Source organism: Anarhichas minor, unplaced genomic scaffold (assembly GCF_050575085.1).
Source record: "Anarhichas minor isolate MPS153535 unplaced genomic scaffold, ASM5057508v1 ptg000024l, whole genome shotgun sequence".
Lineage (NCBI taxonomy): Eukaryota > Metazoa > Chordata > Actinopteri > Perciformes > Anarhichadidae > Anarhichas > Anarhichas minor.
The window spans coordinates 15,620,543-15,640,801 of NW_027466470.1; the positions used below are offsets into that span (position 1 = coordinate 15,620,543).

A 20,259-nucleotide genomic window follows, 5' to 3' on the forward strand; every position below is an offset into this window, starting at 1 on the left:
AGTACAAACGTGACCCTCTTTCGACCCGGAGACTCAGGTCCAGTCAGCCATGACGACAAACATCTACAGTTTCGGTAGACTGTGACACATAGTTCATGCCAAAAGATCCAATCTCTACTAAATGTATAGGATTGCACTAAAAAACGGATGGAATATATATATGAAGATTTGTCTCATGGCACTCTGTGTGAGAATCTTAGAAGTGAACTTGATTTGCCTTACAGTCAGCAGTGAGGAGTTTAGTTTTGTTCCTATTGATGTTTCTACTGTGCAAGGTAAAAAACAGCTTTAGCGAATTGAATAACCCTACCTTTTGGGAAATGTAATCATGAGTTGAGCAGGTTTTTTTGCCAAGTTTAGCGTACCATTTTGTTATAAAATGTTGTTTTGTGTTTTTGTATTCTATCCTGCAAAAATAACTGCTGCTCAAACCACAATCTACCCCTTTTCCTTTTTATTATTTCATGGAAACAATGCTTTAGGTTTTTAGTTTGGTAGAAGCCAATCTGTACTTTCATTGAGTTATCACAGTTTTAAATGGATTACCTCCCAGTCAGTGCTCTACATGCACAGATGCTGTCCAACAAACAGATGGTGCTTTTAAAAAACAGTGTGAAGGGTCAGAAAATGTAACAATTATCTGCACTTATCTTGTCCTTTAGCCATGACCACGAGGCTCCTGAGGAGGGCCCTGTGCCTACTGGTCCTACTCTGCACCGTGTCACCGTTCAGCTCCGCCACCAACCACCCAGCTCCGTCAGCCCCAGAGCAGGGAGTCACCTTCAGCAACGTCTATAAAATCGACATCCAGGGGAGCCCTAGTTGTAAACTTGAGCTCCTGCCAACCCAGGACCAAACAGGTCATGAACAAAACTAAGAATTAGAGCTAGAGAGAATGCAACTGTTTTTTGGCCTCTTTCAATAGTATGAAATGCTTATTTATATTTGTTAAATATTTGTTTACTGTATCATGTGTGAGCGATGTGACCCATGGCAGTACATCTAGAAGTCAAAAAAGTTAAATTGATGTTCTATTATGTAGGTCTGCAGCCAGAGACCACTACGAATGGAGAGAACGACATCATCTTCAGACACAACATCAGGCTGCAGACACCAAAGTGTGACTGCGAGGAGTCTGAAAGCTTCAAGTCACTGATGTACAGAGTCAACGGGCTGGAGGAAGAAGTCAACTACCTAAAGACCCAATGTACTCAGGGATGTTGTGGAAGCGGTGGGGCTGCAGGTAAACTGTGACACAACCTAGTTGACCCACAATTCAATAGGTAGTGGTGGAAGAATAACTCACTGAAGTAAAAGTAACAATACCACAGAGTAAAATGCTCTACTAGAAGTAAAAGTCCTGCATTCAAGATTTTACTTAAGTAAAAGCATAAAAGTATTAACAACTAAATATACTGAAAGTACAACAAGTGAAAGTACTCACTATGCAGAATGTCCCATTTCATATGTATTATTATTATTATCGCTTTAATGTTGCAGCGAGAGGTGGAGCTAATTTATATTACTTTATATACTGCTATGTAGCTCAATATACAATAATATACCATGTATGTCATGATGATATCACTCTGTAAAGTATAGTTACTAAATGTATTCAACAAGTCTGGAGTAAATACTTAGATACTAGGGTAAACAAGTGGAAAGAGGAGTTTGATATGAGGATATGAGTAATTCAGTAGGCCTATAAAATAATTTACCTGCCAATTAAACAACAACACTTTTTCACTCTGCTCTTTCTCAAGGTGTGGACACAAGCTGTAGTGGCCATGGTACCTACCAACCCAACACCTGCAGCTGCCTGTGTAACCCGGGATGGGAAGGCCCAGATTGTTCTGTCTCGTCCTGCCCTGATGAGTGCAACGACAACGGCCGATGTGTGAATGGGAAGTGTGTGTGCCAACAGGGCTTCATGGGAGAGGACTGCAGCCAGCTGATGTGTCCAGACAACTGCAACGACAAGGGACAATGTGTGGATGGAAAATGTGTTTGTTTCCCGCACTTCACCGGCGAGGATTGCAGTGTCCAGAAGTGTCCCAATGACTGCATTGGTAACGGCCAGTGTGTGGATGGCCAGTGCATCTGTGAAGAGGGCTTTTATGGCGAAGACTGTTCATTAGGTAAGCTATTAAAATGTGTGACGACGCCAACGTTTCTGTGTACGTTATGTATAATAACTCGTGAAGTAGGTGGTTATTGAGGCTTGGTGATGTAGGAAGTACTGCATGACTAACTGAGTTGTGAACTTTTACTAACGCTAGGTTAGCTAACGTTAACTGAAGTGCTAACGGCGAATACACTAGCAAGTAACATCATTCGCAACATCTCCAGTCTTTTAACAGGAAACTTTTATAGCGGGTTATAATAATCCATGATCGGCTCTACATTCGCTCAAGGGGCATTACGACAACTTCCTGAAGTTGAACTTGAAACACTTAGTGAATGTAGATTCACTTCGCCCCTTGCTTGTGAATCTACCTATTGCAGCAAATTTCTTGATTTCACCATGAAATTTTGCCATTTTATTTGATGTGTAACCGGGGCCTTAAACTGGAGTAAATCTGCATTGTTGTTGACTATGATCAGACAGTCTGACAATTCTGGTGAGAACGAAAAAATATTCACACCATATGTTTCTGTCTGATCCTTGCAGAGTGAGACAAGGATCATTCATACAGGTTTTAATAATAATACTTTTTTTTTGGTTATGCCAGCTACCAGTGACATTTCCAATGTGTCCCTAAGGGATGAATGGTGTCAGAGTACGCATATTCCATCATGATCTACTTATGGGTGAATTATATATCTGGGGTGACGCATAATAACTCTTTATGACCCAGGCTTGCATTCAGTTTGATCTGTGTTTCTCGTGAGGATTAAGATTCACATTTCACCCTTTTTCTCGAGTCACCTCTGTGGCTCTGCTGTTATTAAGCTGTGAATGTTAACTGCCATCTCATGGAAAAAACACAGAGGCTACAAGGAGCTCTGGGACCATTAATAACAGTTCACCTTAATATAAATCTTCTTATATTTCATTTAGTAAAAACTTTTAGGATATACCTGAATGAATTCTTAAAACTTGCAGCAATTAATTCATGCTTGTACCAGCTTATTGGTTTGATTCCTGCTGCAGCATTTTTTTCTCATCTACCGGGTGGTAATATTCCTTTTTTACAGCAAACATTTGAACCTGTCATAGTAGGTAAAGCTCAAGCGTTACTAATAACATTAACGACGGCTCCGTTCTATTCAAGTGCTCCAGCCGTGACAGTGAGTCAGCATGCACAATACAAATAAATTAAATTCAGCCATCATTCATTTTATTCATTTAGTATTTACAATAGTTTTTTTTCTATTATGTCAAAATGTCATGTCAAAAGTCTTATCAGCTAATGCGTTAAAGCCAGTATATTCAAACAGGTGTTCAGGGTTGTCTTTTTTCTTCCTGTCATTAGTCACTCGCTATGCTGCGAATATAGTATTTAATAGGAATCCTTTTAAATCATTTATTAAATCCAACTAAGTTGACTTTTTTACATTTGCAAGTAACTAAAATGACTTGCTACAACCCTAAGATCTAATAATAATATAATAATACATTTTATTTATAGAGAGCTTTTCAGAATACTCAAAGACACTTTACATTAAAATCACTCTAAAGATATAAAGATCTGTAGAAACACTTCAGTTTTGAGTAGGTGTCAAACTAATGTTTACAACCTGCATGCAACCTGAAAAGGAGATGAACCGTATACAGTATAACATTTTGGATAAATGTTCCTGACACATATACACAAATAACAGCTGTAGCCTGCACATTTCATACCTTATTTTAATGAGCTACTTGCTCCAAAAACTAGAAGTGCAGCACAATTTAAGGAAACGATTCATTGATGTAAATGATCATTTTTGTACATTCCTCTCTACATTTCTCTCTCCGAGCTTCACAGCTATTTTGCCAAGTGGAAGAAAAATCCAGAAGGAAATGAATGCTTTTGATACTGTTGACTTTTTAAAGATATAATGATTATAACCAGCTGACTATGAGAGCTCCCTAAACGAGCAGTCTTTTCTGAAAAATTTCAGTCCTAGCTATTTGCGATAAATGGTCGGTTCATTGATGAAAACGGCTCAGGCTGAACCTAAAGTTAAAGCAGTTATCATGATAGCCACAGTGACCTACTTCTTGGGAATTCAAAGCATCTCTCCAACAGTTATTTCAGATAGAGCAGCTGATGGGGCCTTTTCAGTGGACTGACCCCATCACCTCTGACCGTTATGGCCTCTGCACTACATATGACATCAGGTCACATACTGTAATACCACGTGTAATACCACGGGAACATAAGAACACCCATCAGTCTTTTGACCCTCCAAGAAGAATCATTGCCTTTCCTGCTAAATGCACTTCTCACCATACTGCTATTACTGCCTCAGGAGCTGAGTACAAAATTGCATTTCATGGCAATTTAAGGCCAGGCAAGCAGAAAGGTGAGCAGCAGCAGTCAGGCATGGACAGTTTAATTCACCGAGGTTCATGTGACAGTTATTTCTAAGGATATCTTGAAGATTTAGCTGCAGGTGAAGGGCACAAAATGTAGCTTTTTCATACTGCTTGTATCTTGGACTGCAGAATACATTTTAAAATAATAATCTATAAACGGAAACCTCTGGCTAAATGTGTCCATGGTATTTCTTCCTCTAAATGTAACCCAGAGCACAAGCCAGGGATTTTTTGACGTTTGCTACACATGCCCACCAAAAGAAGCTCCACAACCAATTTCAGGTCCTGAACCCCCGTCTTCACAGTAGGTCAGCTATGTCAAGCCCTTGATCGTGATTTGATTTCTTCAAGCTGAGTTTTGCTCCGCACAGGCAGACCACAGCTAGAAACAGATCTGCAGCTTCGTGTGTAGGTGCTTTTTGAAGGGAGTCCAACATCAACAGTGGCACCATGTCAGAGGGAAAGTTAGGGAGGAAGGGAAAGTGGGAGGTAGGAGAACAAAAAATACATCGTGTTGTTTTTAGCTGTTAGTAGCAGAAGTGGTAATAAGCACTGGGAGAAGAAGAGACATTCTTTGTTTTATGTGGCGACTTGCCATTTCAGCACCTGGACGATGGATGTCAGTCAGCTCCCTGGGTGATGACATTACTTATGGTTTTAGATATAGCCTGCTATACATCCAGTATAGTGCAGTTTCATTCCTTGCCACTGATGTTAATATAGCTTCAATATTACTATTTTTTAGCTCCACTATCAAAGGCAGATGCCGTGTGGTTTAGAGAATCAGTGGTGCTTTAACAATTATACACCTTTTGTAGCCTGAACTCTTGTCTATCCGTCAGATTTAGCAACCGCATCGAATGAGATAATCTCGATATAAAGCGGGTGAGATTATTAAAAGCGAACATAGTAACTTCTTTAGCGCCATATCAACACATTGCAGATGCTATGGATTTAACGTTCTTTTTGTAGCTCCTTTGACTCCCTCAAAAATGTTTGAGATTATGTTCAACAAAGTGAACCCTTTCATTTTTGGCCACTTTTCCAAGTTCTGTGAGTAAGTGAATTGTCTCAGAGACGTTTAATATTCACAAACGGATGGGAAAGATAATAGGACACAGAGGACCAAATAGAAAGAAACTGACTTAATTCCCATTTCATTTGTCCTGAACATTAACTTGTGCTTCCTTAGTGCTCACTCGCTGCAGATTTATAGCCTTTTTAAGAAGTCCAAACATGTTGTTTCCGTTATATTTTCCTCAGATAAGACACAAATCACTATTAGTTTCTACTTTTTCCAATCTTAATAGGTTAATTTATTCACCCCAGCTGTGCGGAGATATTATTTGAGGGTAGAGATTGTTGATGGTTGTGCTTCGAGTAGCAACAGGGGGATATTTACTGTGACTGGATGGAAACGGATTGCTGCATTTGAGAAAAATATTAAGCTTCCTGACTTTGCCTTGTGGAACGGCAACCTGATGTGAATTCCTTCACTGCCAAAGGAAGTGTTTACCACCCATCTAACATTTATTTCCCTCTATTATACTCACAGAATGTTTTTCTTGTTTCCATCTCATATTTGGGAAGAAACCTCAAAACAATGCATCGCTTTTGTTCATTATTTTCTGGTTTTATTATAAGTTTGAGTTCATTGAGGTGTTTGAAAAGCCTGAAACAGTAGCCTTATGGTATTGTTATTAAGTCTTTCTGAGGCTGTCGCCAAGTACTGCTCCAATGGTCCTGCAAATTGCAACCTTGTATAATGGTGATTTATTCATGCACACTAAGCGCATTGATTGAAAACACATGAGTTTTTTTCACGAATAGACTGATTAATTTGAAGAAATCAAGCAATTCTGTGTCAAATGAAACATTCAGCACCCCCATGTAACCCGGATGGAATGATCCTTTGTTTCTTAACCACATTTTTCCGCCACTGTGACGATTCTTCCATGAGAGTGGCAGATGAATCGGGCTCCTTGGATGGAATCGTGGAATGTTCGACTATTTGGTGTCGCCCCTTAAAGTGATGGAGCATTTTATTAAAATATGCGACAACCTCTGTTAATTCTTTTGTCTTTGTCTACCTCTCGTTCCCTGTCAGTCCACAGTCCTCAGGGTCTGCGCTTGGTCCAGGTGACCGACGTCTCCCTCCTGGTTAAGTGGGAATCAGTTCGTAGGGCAGAGTATTATATTCTGACATACCATCCCAAAAATGATGAGAGTACCCAGGAGCATGTAAGTTTTTTTATGTGTAAAAAATGTATGGGTATGTCAAATAAATGTAGCATAGAAGCATTTTCTTTAATTTACACCTTTGTCTCAAACCACTGTATCCTAGGTTCGGGTTTCCAACACAGAGAACTCCTACCTCATCACAGGACTGACTCCTGGAGTCACTTACATTCTCCAGGTGTATGCCGTCATCAAAAAGATCCAAAGTGAAGCAGAAAAGATCGAAGCTACCACAGGTGAGAACAGACCGCAGTTAGTGGGACTGAAAAACATCAACGGGGTCTTAAAATGTGTGCATGACGCAGATTAGGATCCTTTACTGGTGAAGTGTGAGAGGGCTGTGAGCTGCGTGTTTTCTTTAAATGTGTTGGTGGTGTAGATTCAAAGGCAGAAGTGACCCAGTAAAGACTGATGTGACAGAAAGGCCAGGTATGGCCTGCAGGTCTGGTGGATTCTGTTAGATTTTCTGTGGATTAAGCGCTCACATTTGAGGCCAAATGTAAGTGAGGGCATGATGAGGCATGAAAACACTTAAAAGTCAAGTTCTTATATGTTTAGAGGAAGGAGATGTTGCAGGTTTAGAGTCTAGTTTTAAGGAAAGAGGCAAGTACACAGCAAGAATTACTTGCAGTGACTTACCCAAGATGTGGAGGTTTTTTTCCTGTTTTTAAATCTACCGGAAATGTCTTTTACGGAAATGCTATGCTAAAAAGCAATGAACAAGCTCAGGCCTGTCATTACTTAGTGTTTCATTAAGTGCTGGTTTTTTAACCATTACATTTAAAGGTAATTACAAGGAAAAATGGCTACGCGGATGTGTATAATGGAAAGCGGACTTGCTCACAGATGTGGTAGAGACAGATGTGAAGAGAAAGAGATTACTAGGATTTGTGAGCATGAGCAAGGCGGACAGAAAGTGGGAGAGATTGACTTTGACTCTAATGTGTGGTTAGCCTGGTTACCCATGGAAAAACTCACAGAGCATGGCATTCCCATAAGGGCATGGGAAAAAACGGCATCATCTGGCTTATGGTTGTGTGAGGAGCACACGGCATGAGGCAGACTGGTCACATAGTTTTCGACTTCAAACGATGATCGACTTCAAAAGAGGGTGTGAGTGAAAATCCAATAGCTGGCATAATAATATGCAAACTCTTTTCATTTGGTACCATTTGTTTTATGGTTTTGGTCTTTTTTCACCATATGCTGCAACTTCTGACATCCCTCCTTGCAATGTTAATATTGTAAACTTATCTTTGGCAAATACCTATGTCTGGGTTTGGTAGAAGGGGTATGGTATGGTAGGATAGAATCACAGTATCATAGAGACAAGTTAAGCCAGTGATGTGTTTCTGCACTTCAAGGTGCAGTCAGCTATTATAATCCAATACCCTTTTTGTCAAATAATGTCAAATATCTTCTCATCGTCTGCCAGCTGTCCGCTCTGTGTGTGTGCTGAAAAAAATGTGTGTTCAAACGCAGCCCTGGCTCTGTAAATGGAAAACAAACTCTGCCTCTGACTGACACAATTCCAGCCAATCAACAACAGGGCTGATCATGCGGGCGACTGTGACTCAGAAGGTAGAGCGGGTCGTCCCTCAATCAGAAGATCGGTTCGATCCCCGGCTACTCCAGTCCATGTCAATGTGTCCTTGGGCAAGACCCTTAACCCCAAATTGCTCCCGAAAGGCTCTGCCATCGGTGTGAATGATTAATTAGTTCTGATGGGCATGTGGCACCTTGCATTGTAGCCCCTGCCATCAGAGTATGAATGGGTATTAATGAGGGTGTATTTGTTTAGGTATTGAGTTTGAAAATCAACAATCTTTCTCCAGACTTGCTGGCTCAACCTTTTAAATGTTGCTTAAAATATGTGCACATTTTTATGTAATGACTTGGGCCGAAACATGAGAAAGAAAAACAATAATACAATTGCTTTATTTACACTGAATTTGATAAAATCATGTGATATGAGCAATGCACAATGCTTACATAACTATTTTATATCATTCCTAATGATTCCTATAATAATAATTGAGAGGGGTTCGGTGCTGGTATTTGTTTTACATCCATGCATAAACTTCAGTGTGCAGTTTTCCTGACATTGAAGTGAAGATGTAATACACAGTATGTGGTATTATATCATGTTACTATAATAATATCATGTTTGGTATATGATATTTTCTTGATAGCAAAAAGATATATTCCTGTGAGGCCCCCTTGCCAGGAAGGTCACATTTCATGGTGAAAGGGATTCATCATCTAGCTCAAGGACGTGGGACTAGAGCAGAGCAGGTGCTTGTGATTACAGGGGCTTTAATTAAGGCTTTCAAGTTTAAGGGTCAGATCTGCACTTCCAGTTCCACCTTGCTGTTCAACACTTGTGTCCTACCCAGATGTCTCCGCTATTGATGGTATCAGAGTACTCGGCCAGACAGAAGTGTCTATCCAGGTGGACTGGAAGAACCCGTCGGCTGAAGTGGATCACTTCAGGCTCATACACACTCACCCTTCAGGACAGGAGGAGGAGCAGAACGTACAGAGGAACCAAGAGGCGCGCACCAAACACACTATTGTTGGTAGGTGTTGTAATAGACAGTAGTGCTGCAACTGATGATTGTTTTCATATCAGATTAATCTGCCCATAATTTGCTCCATTAATCGTTTGTTCTGGTTCAGAAAATAGTGAAAAATAACCATCCAAAAGGTTATGTCTTTTAAAAGTCTTGTTTTGTCAATTCAATTCACTTTAATATGATGGAAAACAGAAAAAAAGCAGGAGTCTCCATATTTGAAAGGCTGAAATCAGCATCTCCTGACATTTTGCAAGAAAAATTAATAACATTTAATTAACATTTTATCAAATATCAACAACGTAATAACGTAGGCAATTATTTTTCGATTAATCGAGTAGTCAGCTGATCATTGCAGCTTTTATATATAGTTTGCATACAAGAAGTGGTTTTGAATACATAAAAAGATTTGAATTAAAAATGAATTGTTGTGTCCTTATATTGAAGTCTCTGAGGCTGGCTAACCAGTATCTAGTACCGGGTGTTACCAGAGCTTGCCTTTAAATGAAGGGAGGCCATTTGCTGTCTTTGCCCCTAATATATTGCCCCACCTCTCATAACATGATCATGCATTTCAAAGTACTCACTTATACTCCTTGCTTTTCTTAACTGATATTTTGCCCTTCTGTTGACATTATTATAATTTTTAATTATATTTATTTACTCTGGTATTTGTTACTATTCTGACTGTTTGATACTTTGTGGGAAATGCCTTTATTGCCAAGCACTTTCCTTTAGAAATTGCTACATTTTATAATCATTACTTACTTAAGACACATAAAGTACATATACTCTTGCACATACACTCAGTATGCATGTACAGTATATGCAAATACAGCTCTGAATTGTATCACATCAATACATTATATATTTAATAAAAATAAAATAAAAATAATAAAATAAAAGCATCTAATGCAAATGGATAAAAAAGTTGCATATCTTATCATATATTTAAGTTGCATATCATTACAACACAGATCACAGTATAGAGCAGTGGTTCCCTGCTATTTTCACTTCTAAGCCCTTAGAACTAAGCAATGTCTAGTTGAGAAGCTTCCTCATGGATTATGGCCTCATTGTGGACACAAGTTATGATCAAGTTAACCAAATAGTGAATTTCCCTCTCAGATAGTAGTTGGATAGTTTGATGGATTTTTAGGACTGGCAAGACGAAAGCATCCCGAGTATTTCGCAAAGAAAGAAAAGTCAGAAAAATAAATGTGGAATGGTGGAACAAAAATATAATCAAGGTCAAAAAATGTGTCTTCGTGCAGGTCTTTTTCCAGGAACAGAGTACCAGATCTCAGTGCAGGCCATCAAAGGAACTACTGAGGGAAAACCTTCCTCTGTCACCGGTGCCACAGGTCAGTGTCAACACATAAGCGTCCATGATCCATTTAACCTAATGTGTTACTCAGTGCCAATTCTGCATGTTATCGGTAAGTACAAAATGGAACCAATTTTCCGCAAATTTTCTCGCTGCAGAAATGGCAGAGACTTGGGTTTGTGCCACCACCGACTATGTCTGAATTGGATGACATTCAAAATGAAAGATCAGCCACTTGTGGGAGTGAAACACATTAAAGAAAATGCGAGGACATCCATATTCCACTTAGTTTTGAATTGGATGCAGCATCAACAACAGTTCTTAGCTCTTGTAAAGCCACCAGTAATTCACCTATGGGCAGAACCTAATAGGAAAAACACAATCTGTCATGCACAATTGTGACATGCGGTATGATACATCCTGGTATTCCCTTCCACACACAGCCAATGATAATAGCATAATAAATACAGCCGGCAAGGAGCACGATTATGGGTTAATGATGTAAGGCTGGAATTTGCAGCCTATTAATCTGGACAGGTCGTAATGGCTGTGGTGAGCCTGTTCGCCAAGAGGAAACATGATATGAATGGTGTAACGACTACAAGATGCTCCCTGATGGTTGAGGTGAGAAGGTCCATACTGAGTCCAACTGGTAATGTTGTTTTTTACCAGTGTGGCATTGAGTTTGACGCATTTAGTCTAACATTTGGTTTTAGGACGTGAGGAGGAATTAATTTAACAGTTTCACTTTAACAGCTGGTGATGTTATTCAGGTTCCTTAATGTTATTATTTAAGTTACTGAGGAATAGTCCACAATGGCATGACATGTCAGCAGTTTCTCCCATTATTCTGCTCATTCGTGCTTTGTTATTTTTAACTTTTCTGCCTTTCATTTCCCTTCCTTTTTTTCCTCGCCCACCTGCGCTCTCATCCACCCTTGGAGCTCACTCAGTTCAAAAGCAGTCTCCGGGTTGATGGCTCTTCATTTTTTTGACCCTGAGGCAGCCAATTTAATGGTTTTTAGTCATCAGTGTTAGCTAGGTATTTTCAAGACTCACCTCTCTTCATCTGCAGCCAGTCAGGTACTCAAGGGCCTCTGTCACTGCTAATCTTTCTGCGCGTGAGTGTGCCACCTACTCGTGTAGTAATTGCATGTGTGTGTGAGGGAATGTGCTAATCTGCACCAGACAGACAGTGGCTTGTCTCCACTCCAGTAGCTACAATCCTTCATTTTCGGTGTTACATGAAAAGGCTTAGAGGTGATTGAGGAGGATAGGCCCCAGCTCTGCTCTCCAGCGAGGATGTGCTGCTTTCATGATGTCTGGTGTGGTGCAACAGAGACCACACACACCTATTATCTCACCCACCATGCTGTTTTTATTGGGCCGGCGTGGTCGAATGCAATGAGAGATAAAAGGATCTAAATGAGGAAATGTAGAAAAAAGCAACAGCAATAAAGAAAATGAGGACCGTAAGTGCCACGGTTACAGCAAGAAATGATGGGAACAAATTAGCAGGAATAGAAGAATACAATAATATAATATTAATTTATAGTATATAAATGTGTAAGTGTGTGTGTGATATTCTGTGGGTGGCTGTATCTGGTGTCTTTTAACTGCCATCAGTTCCAGAATAAAATGATTCAATGACAGCTAACATTTAGAAACACACCAGAGTCAAATGGATCTCTCTCTCCGGAGCAGACGTTTCACATTCACTAAGCTGCCAAGAGATTATAAATCGTATAAACGCAACCCACCACGGCTGCACCGCTGATTCAGATTCAATAAAGTCACCACCATGGGCTGTATAACCAAAAGCAGATGGACTTGGCATTGGTAGAGGAGAAGAATGTTTAGTCTTTGTGTTATCTGGACACACTATAGCACCTCATGTGGCCCAGTGGGAGCACCCTGTCCGCTCAGACTTGTCCATCAGCTCTGTACAGTAGGTGCCAGAAATATGACAAGTGAAAATGTGAGAAGGGACATTTTATAAAGATAACAACACTATAAAGAGACAGCACTATTGGCCTGTTCATGTGTGTGTGTGTACAGGCATGTGTCTGTGGAAAGGCTCTTCTATGTGTGGTAGTGATGCGCAGGAGTCTAACCACAGTCTGTGGGTCCGGCGGGTCTGGCGAGTTTGGGTAGGCTGAATTTTTTTTTACAGAAACATGGCGTGCAATAGTTCACCTTCTCTTCCCCTTTCCCTCTAGTGTCACTCTCTCTCTCTCTCTCTCTCTCTCTCTCAAACACACACACAGTGAGCGCCATGAAGCTATAGTAATGTCTGGCATTTGGAGGAATATCTGCAAGCTGTGCCCTTATTTATGGATACATACTTAAGCTCTACATACAGCTCTGTATCTTCAAAAGTTTCTTTTTGACAGCATTTGTAGAGCTTAATTAAAAAAATACAAAAATAACTGTTGGTCTAATGGGTTTATCAAAACTGTGACATGTGCATGCCTGCTAGTACAGTGGATGGATAATGATGGATGATTTATGATGGCAAAAGCAGCATTTCATGTCATCCATATCGTATGTTACTGCCACTTCTAGATTTGACAAAAAAGTCAATCCTGTCATAAAGAATTACGAGCTGCATACGGTACAAATAGATTGTTGAATAAACACATAACGACTTTGGTAGCCAGAGGACTCCACAACAATACATATGTTACACCTGACGTATAGTGTCTAAAAGAACGGCACCTATCGACACATATTTTCCCTGGGCTCCATCCACAGACGTACTGTATGGGTTCCACGGTACGGTGAGGCTGTACATGATGAAAGACGGCACGTTACTGTGCGTCTTGTGGTCGATGCCTCTGCTGAACATGCCAGCCATAATGGATAAGCTGTTTTCCAAACGACCGAAGCCACAGCTCGTATTCTGTAGCCCGGTAGCCACTATCGCTCTGCAGCTAGTGGGGTAGAACGTCTGGAGAAACTCAATCCATCACACACTGTAACTTCAGAGCAAATGCAAGGGATCCTTTAGAAAGTAGCCGTGCTTGGAAAAAACAATATATCAGACAGCCAAGAAAGCAGCTGTACTGCCTATAAGAGCCAAAGGAGCTGCAGAGGGAAACAAAATAACACCAAAGAGGGAGGAGAAACCTTTGATTTGGACAACGAGGCATGGTTGAATACAAGCTTCATTCAGATGGTTACAAACCAAATATATTCATGTAACAATCAAGATTCTTCTGAGATTCTGAATTGATTCACAACTTCCTAAAAACCTTTTTTAATTAAGTCCTTTTTTTTCTACAAAAAAACCTAGATTTTGCAGCTGATGGACAGTAATCCTACGGTGGCCCATGTGGTTTGTGTGTCAAGTCATACTCACACAGTCCTGGTGTGAGACAGTGAAATTATTTGTTGTAATAGTAAAAACTACACAGTCTGTGTGAACGGCCTCACAGTCACTTCATAGTCTTCAGTGTAGTATTCAGAGAAACCAAACATTTAGATGCTGTGTCATTGTGTATGCGTAGTGATGCTTTCTGGGCTCCCTTAGTAGCGCTCACTTAGGGCCACTTAGACTACTTTTTGACCTCTCATTTTTAGGCCTCGGAGGAAACACCCAACCCGAATAAAATTGAGCTGTAATAAATTCCTCCTGTGGTTTAGCTCATGACAGACTGTCAAGCAGTGCAGCCACAAGGACAGAAAAGTGCCAACGGGAGAAGAGGAGAAAGACAAAGAGGGGGTACAGAGTTAGACAGCTGCGTGGTTCCTTTCTTCTCCTGGATGCATCATCAATCAGTTTTCATGATGCAGACTGCGCACTGACACAAGACTGACCCTCCACTGAGCCGCTGCCACAGAGGAATAATCCGAAATGATGATTGCTTTTACATTCCCCTTCACTTCCTCTGTCTCTCTTACGGTGCCTCTGTGGCTCTTTTTATTTTCTGTCTCCCTCCCTCTCTTCGCTTTCATCGAGATTCCCTCGACAGAAACTAACACCCATCCACACACATGCACCACCAACTGCTCCGCCTGCGTTTCCCATATGCCTCCAGTGATTCCTCAAGCCCACAGACAGAGGCTCTGCTGCGCTGCTGTGTCCTCGTCCCACTGCAGCTCATCCTGTGGAGCTCAGTGATGAGGACCAGACCATCGGTTGGGTTTGTGGGCTAGTGATGTCCTTTTTGAAGTGCTTCACAGAGCTCTTCCTTTGGGACTTTTGTTCGAGAGTCTAAACTCAGACTCACTCTAGCCATACTGTACATGAAACTATTGTCATACTATGCTCATCCTGCCCCGTGCAATTTAAGTAATAATACAATACAATACAATAATTCCGGTTTTGCTGAGGCTGTTATCCCAAGGAGAACAACAGCATTAGTCTTTTCAGCTATATAACAACATTATGTTTGTGTTCAGGTGACAAAGCCCTCTGGTAGCTGTAGCCTTCTAGTGGCCGTAGCAGTTATATGTCAGGAGCAAAAGAGGAAGTCAAGTGATGTGATTGTAGAGCCGCAGAGGGAGGATGGATCAACAACACGTCAGGCTTCAACTCGGGAGACCGCTGTTCATTTCCAATTTACAAATGATAGTCACTATTGTTATGTTTTTTTCAGAGCATGATCACGATCGTCCCTGAACCTTCACGACGTGATAATCATTGTAACCATGAGGATTAAGGTCCCCTTACCTTGACTAAGTAATCATTTTCACCCAAACCTCGTGGTTCGCTAATCTTAAAAAAGTCCTTCTTTAACCCAACCCCTGATCTTTCCCTAAGGCAAGTCGTTTTAACGCCTAAGCCTCACCAAACTTTTACAGATATAGAGTGAAACCCCTCTATATCTGTAACCTTCAAACAATATACAGTGTGTTCAATATCTTAGGGTTATGTCACTTGGTTTCTGTTTTCTATACCCTGGGTGCTGTTAGATTGTGCTTCTCAACTGAGTTTCTAGCCAATGTGAATGGACGGGAAGGATCAGTGAAGTGAACAAGAACTCCTTATTTTTTTTTGTCGGCTTGTCTCTTATTCCTACTTTAATCTCATCTTCTTCAGACATGGATGCTCCTACCAACCTGATCATCACTAAAGTAACAGAGGACACTGCAACAGTTTCATGGGATCATGTCCAGGGAGAAATAGATGGCTACATGTTGAGCTACACCTCTGCTGAGGGCTCCAGCACCGAGATCCCCGTAGGACGTGACAGCACCTCGTACAGGCTGGTTGGCTTGAAGCCTGGAGTTCTCCACACCGTATACATCTGGACCTTCAAGGGCAACAAAGTCAGCACGAAGAGTTCAATAGTAGCTGAAACAGGTAAACTTTGAATGGGACCCTGGTTCATTACAGGAGTGGTCGATGAATTTGGTCTTCTGTGTGTGTCCACAATTAAAGATCTTCAAGAATGACCTTTTAAGTTTAAAGAGGGTGAAAATTCCCTCTCTACTATATATTTTTATATTGCTGTATTTATTCAAGTTTCTCTACAAAAACAAAATTTTACAAGATTACATTCGAACACATCATCATAAAGGTATAATTTACCTTCGCATAATACTAATTTTTAGCTTGAGCGCATCATAATGTAACTCAGTGCAACCTCTGTTAACTTTAGCTGTTAGCTCCGTTATTTAGCAAAGCTGGAGTGCTGCCCCACTGCTGCTAACAGCTAACGTTAACTAGCTCTCCTCCTGCCGATTTCAACATGTATTTGTTGTTCACAATGGAGCAATATCAGGGGGAAAATAGGTTGCATAAGAGTGGTGAACCATAGGTGTGTAGTGCTAGTTTGCAGATGTGTTGTGCTGATCAGCCATAATCGCATAGCGAGTGACACATGTTGGTGTTGTTGTGTAGCATAAATGAGCTCATAAGTTATATGATGATGTGATATTGGATGCATAGACTTGCGTATTTGCCGATACCTGATCCAGCATTTTTGGTTATATCGGAGAAATTTCACAACTTTGACCTGGGAGTCTCCGATATCTCAAGTTTCCCAGTCAGCGTATTTAATTTCTTTCTTTCCAGCCTGTGAGCAGAGAGAAGGATATTTTAAGTGCCTCTTTTTCTTAAACTCCTTTGTGTAAGACGCTTTTAACTGAAACTTTGATCTTCACTGTGTGGGTTTTCTACACTCTTCCGTGTCTTTTTTTGTGGTGGCAAGAAGTCAAAAGCATAGAAATTCTTCACTTATCACTTAGTCACACAGATTTGTCTATCTGCAAGGACAGAAACTTTTGAAAAAGGCTATTTAATATAATTAGGCTGGACACCTTGTTTAAAGGCCATTTAGTTTAGCCTGGGGCTGAATGTCTTAAAGAAGTTTCAGAAGAGCCAATTTTGCTTCTTTAACAAAGCCAGCAATTTTGCAATTTGATCCTGTCTCTTCATCTTTGCTGTTGTGAAGGTTAGCAGCTGTTGCTGTCTGCTTGCCTTCATGTCTCTGAAGAAAAAAGCTGAAAAAGAAGGCTTTTGGGTACCAACTGACGGACATCCAAATTGCTTTAGAAGCCAAAAACTTTTAGCAGACACGTTAGCTCCAATAACACCACTCATACATCAACCGGCGGGATGGCTCTTGCATGCAAATATCTGAAGAGGCTTGAAACTCACTTTGCTAGCTGGTGATCTTAGCAATTGTGATCATAATTAACTATAACATGAGCAATATGGGAAAGAGCAATTCATATTATTGTTGTTATTGTTATGTAATGATGAGGGACAGATGTGTGAAATAATTAGCTACATATCTTCAGTGTGTGTGCATTTCCTTGCCTGTTTTTGGAGAATACAAACAATCCGAGTGATATGGAGCAGCTGAGATGAGATATAAGTTCATCTGAAAGCCAGAGCACTGACATCGTATCAGGAAACATCACTGGTTCAGATTTCTCTTCACTGCAACAATGTTCTGTCACCATCTTTTATTTGCTATAGTAGTTTGCATGTTATCTAATTAACATAGCTCATAGTGTACTCATAGTAAGCCTGCTTATATAACAATGTGATATAACGTCAAACTTGGATTCGAAACCTGTCACATGGGAATTTTTGGTTAGTCATTTTATTTATATTTTTTTTTTCATCTTCTTGATGGCACATTTTGATTAAAGGACCAAAACACATTGATCCAAGTTTGACGTTTCAACCCTCTTACACAGAGACCGAAGATTATGTGTAAGAGGGAATCGCATTATACTGATTTGGATTAGCTGTTTGCTTTTGTTGTTATGTATGCACTGGATGTCGTGATGTCCTTTAGTAGTCTCTACTAACCATAACTCCCCACACAGAGGTGGACGCTCCTACTAACGTCTTGGCCCAAGATGAAACAGAGTCCAGCTTCAGGGTGTCCTGGGATCACACCCGGGCAGAAATTGATGGCTACGTCCTCACCTACAGCTCTTCTGAGGGCTCAAGTGAGGAAATCCCAGTCGGGTCTGACAGTACTTCATACATGCTGACTGGCCTGAGGCCTGGTGGCCTCTACACCGTCTACATTTGGGCCATCAAGGGGAGCAAAGCCAGCAGGAAGAGCTCAATACAAGCTCACACAGGTCTCAAATCTAACACATTCTGACAAGCTTATGCCAAAATGTTGGGTTATGTGCTTGATGAAAAATACATTTAAAAAACTTTCCTAAATGATTCCCTGACACCTGGTTTTTAAATGTAGCTTCAGCGATTGTGTCTACAAGTTGATGGACTGGTCTGTAGACTGTAGTTTGCATCAGTAGTGTATTAATATCCTCTACTAACTACTCCCTCTAGAACTGGACGCTCCCGCTAACCTCTCCGCCCGAGATGAAACAGAGTCCAGCTTCAGCGTGTCATGGGATCCAGTCCAGGCTGAAATAGATGGCTACATCCTAACCTACAGCTCCTCTGAGGGCTCCAGTGGGGAGATCTCAGTGGGGCCTGACAGCACCTCTTACAGGCTGACTAGTTTGAGACCTGGGGTCTTCTACACTGTCTACATCTGGGCCATTAAAGGAAACAAAGCCAGCCAGAAGATCTCAACACAAGCTCACACAGGTCTCTACCCTTTTCTGTTAAACCGACAAATTAAAGCCATGCCTCGATTTAAATACGCCCCTCACATATTCTTTTGTGGGGCCATGTTTATGTTTAATACATCATACCTTCTACAGTTATTTTGACAAGACAAGTCTCTTGTAAACCCCAAAAGGAAAATGTGTCTCTCACATGGAAGAATAATCAGCTTATTTGTTTAAAGAAGTTTTCAAATCCATCACTTCATCTATCTGCTTGCCAACTTCTCATGCAAGGTAGCCCAGACATCCATTTTTCCCCAATAACTTACTCCAGCTCAGAGGTGTAATCCCTCGAGCGTGTCCGGCAACTACCCTGTAGTCTCCCCTCAGCCACTCATGCATGGAGCATAAGAGGGCGCTCAGGGCCACTATTTCCAAGTGACCAAAACACCTCTACCTGCTACTTTGAAAGAGACTCTTCACTCTGTCATTCAGACTGAGGTCAGCCAACATGTTCGGGAACCTCATCTCAGCCTCTTTTATCCAATAATATGATCATTTTATCTACATGTGCTGTACTACCCAACGTTTGTGACCACAGATGAAGGTTGGATTGAAGATTGACTCTTTGGCTCAGCTGTCTCTTCACTGGCACCCAATTCCCCTAATGTGTTGTTGTTGTCCTACGTTTTCGCTGGTGTGTGAAATCCAAATTTCCCTGGATCTTTGGAACAGGTGCCTAATTATCTGAATAGAAAAATACACTTTTTGCCAGAAGAGGACAACTGAATGCCTTGAAGGAATCCCTCCTCAGTTTGACTGTCTTCTTCACTCCTGCTGTCCACCACCAGACAAGCACCTTCTAACCAGGGCTCCTTGCAGCTGCTTGCATGATTGGGATTTTGAACAGAGTCCATTCTGTATAGAACCTATACATGGATAGAGGAAAATTGGAGGCTTGGAGTTAAGAGTTGGATTTATTAGTGGGCAGAGATACAAGGTATTTTCAGCAAACCCAGAAGGCCAAATGTTCTGACCAATCTTCGTTTTCCTCCCTGCAAGATGCAGGTGCACCAGGCTCCCTCCTCCAGGGAAAAGCAGGATAGATATGATTTATGATGCTCTTTCTCCGAGTGATGCACAATCAAGTATAGTCACAATGTGCTCAGTCCATAACATCTGCCAAACAGGTATTGCACCCAACTTACAGCATTTTTGGCTGAGCTACAAGGATTCATCCGTTAATAGGGGTTCTCGTGTTCTTGTTCCAGGCAAAGTTTTCTTAGCTCTTGCTGTAACCGTTACTCCATATGCAGCACTGAGCGCTTCAACTAAACTCTTGGCCCATCATCAGTGTGTCGTGAGACAAAGTGCAGTCAAAAGTTCAATGGACATAAGCTTAGCTACAGTTCTGATGAGAGCTCAAGCACAGAGACACCTCTGAGATCCCATGATGTCTCCTACAAGCTTACTGCCTGAGTCCTTGTGTCCTTTACATTGTCTACATTTGGGCAGTGAGTTGGGACAAAGCTAGTGGAAAGATTTAAACATATATTGCATCTGATATATATATATAGAGAGAGAGATATATAGAGGGTATATCTATA

At 41.0% G+C, this 20,259-nt stretch overlaps 1 protein-coding gene across 1 annotated transcript in view; it reads left to right on the forward strand.

Annotated features, from left to right (window-relative positions):
• The first annotated feature begins 664 nt into the window (after nt 1-664).
• tnn (tenascin N) overlaps nt 665-20,259 on the forward strand; it is a 31,743-nt gene continuing 12,148 nt past the window's right edge. The window contains exons 1-10 of the mRNA XM_076097933.1: nt 665-860; nt 1,043-1,243; nt 1,764-2,138; nt 6,633-6,766; nt 6,870-6,999; nt 9,160-9,342; nt 10,611-10,700; nt 15,708-15,971; nt 17,951-18,214; nt 18,429-18,692. Of these exons, the coding sequence (XP_075954048.1) occupies nt 665-860; nt 1,043-1,243; nt 1,764-2,138; nt 6,633-6,766; nt 6,870-6,999; nt 9,160-9,342; nt 10,611-10,700; nt 15,708-15,971; nt 17,951-18,214; nt 18,429-18,692 (2,101 nt within the window). The remainder of the gene's footprint in view (nt 861-1,042; nt 1,244-1,763; nt 2,139-6,632; nt 6,767-6,869; nt 7,000-9,159; nt 9,343-10,610; nt 10,701-15,707; nt 15,972-17,950; nt 18,215-18,428; nt 18,693-20,259) is intronic.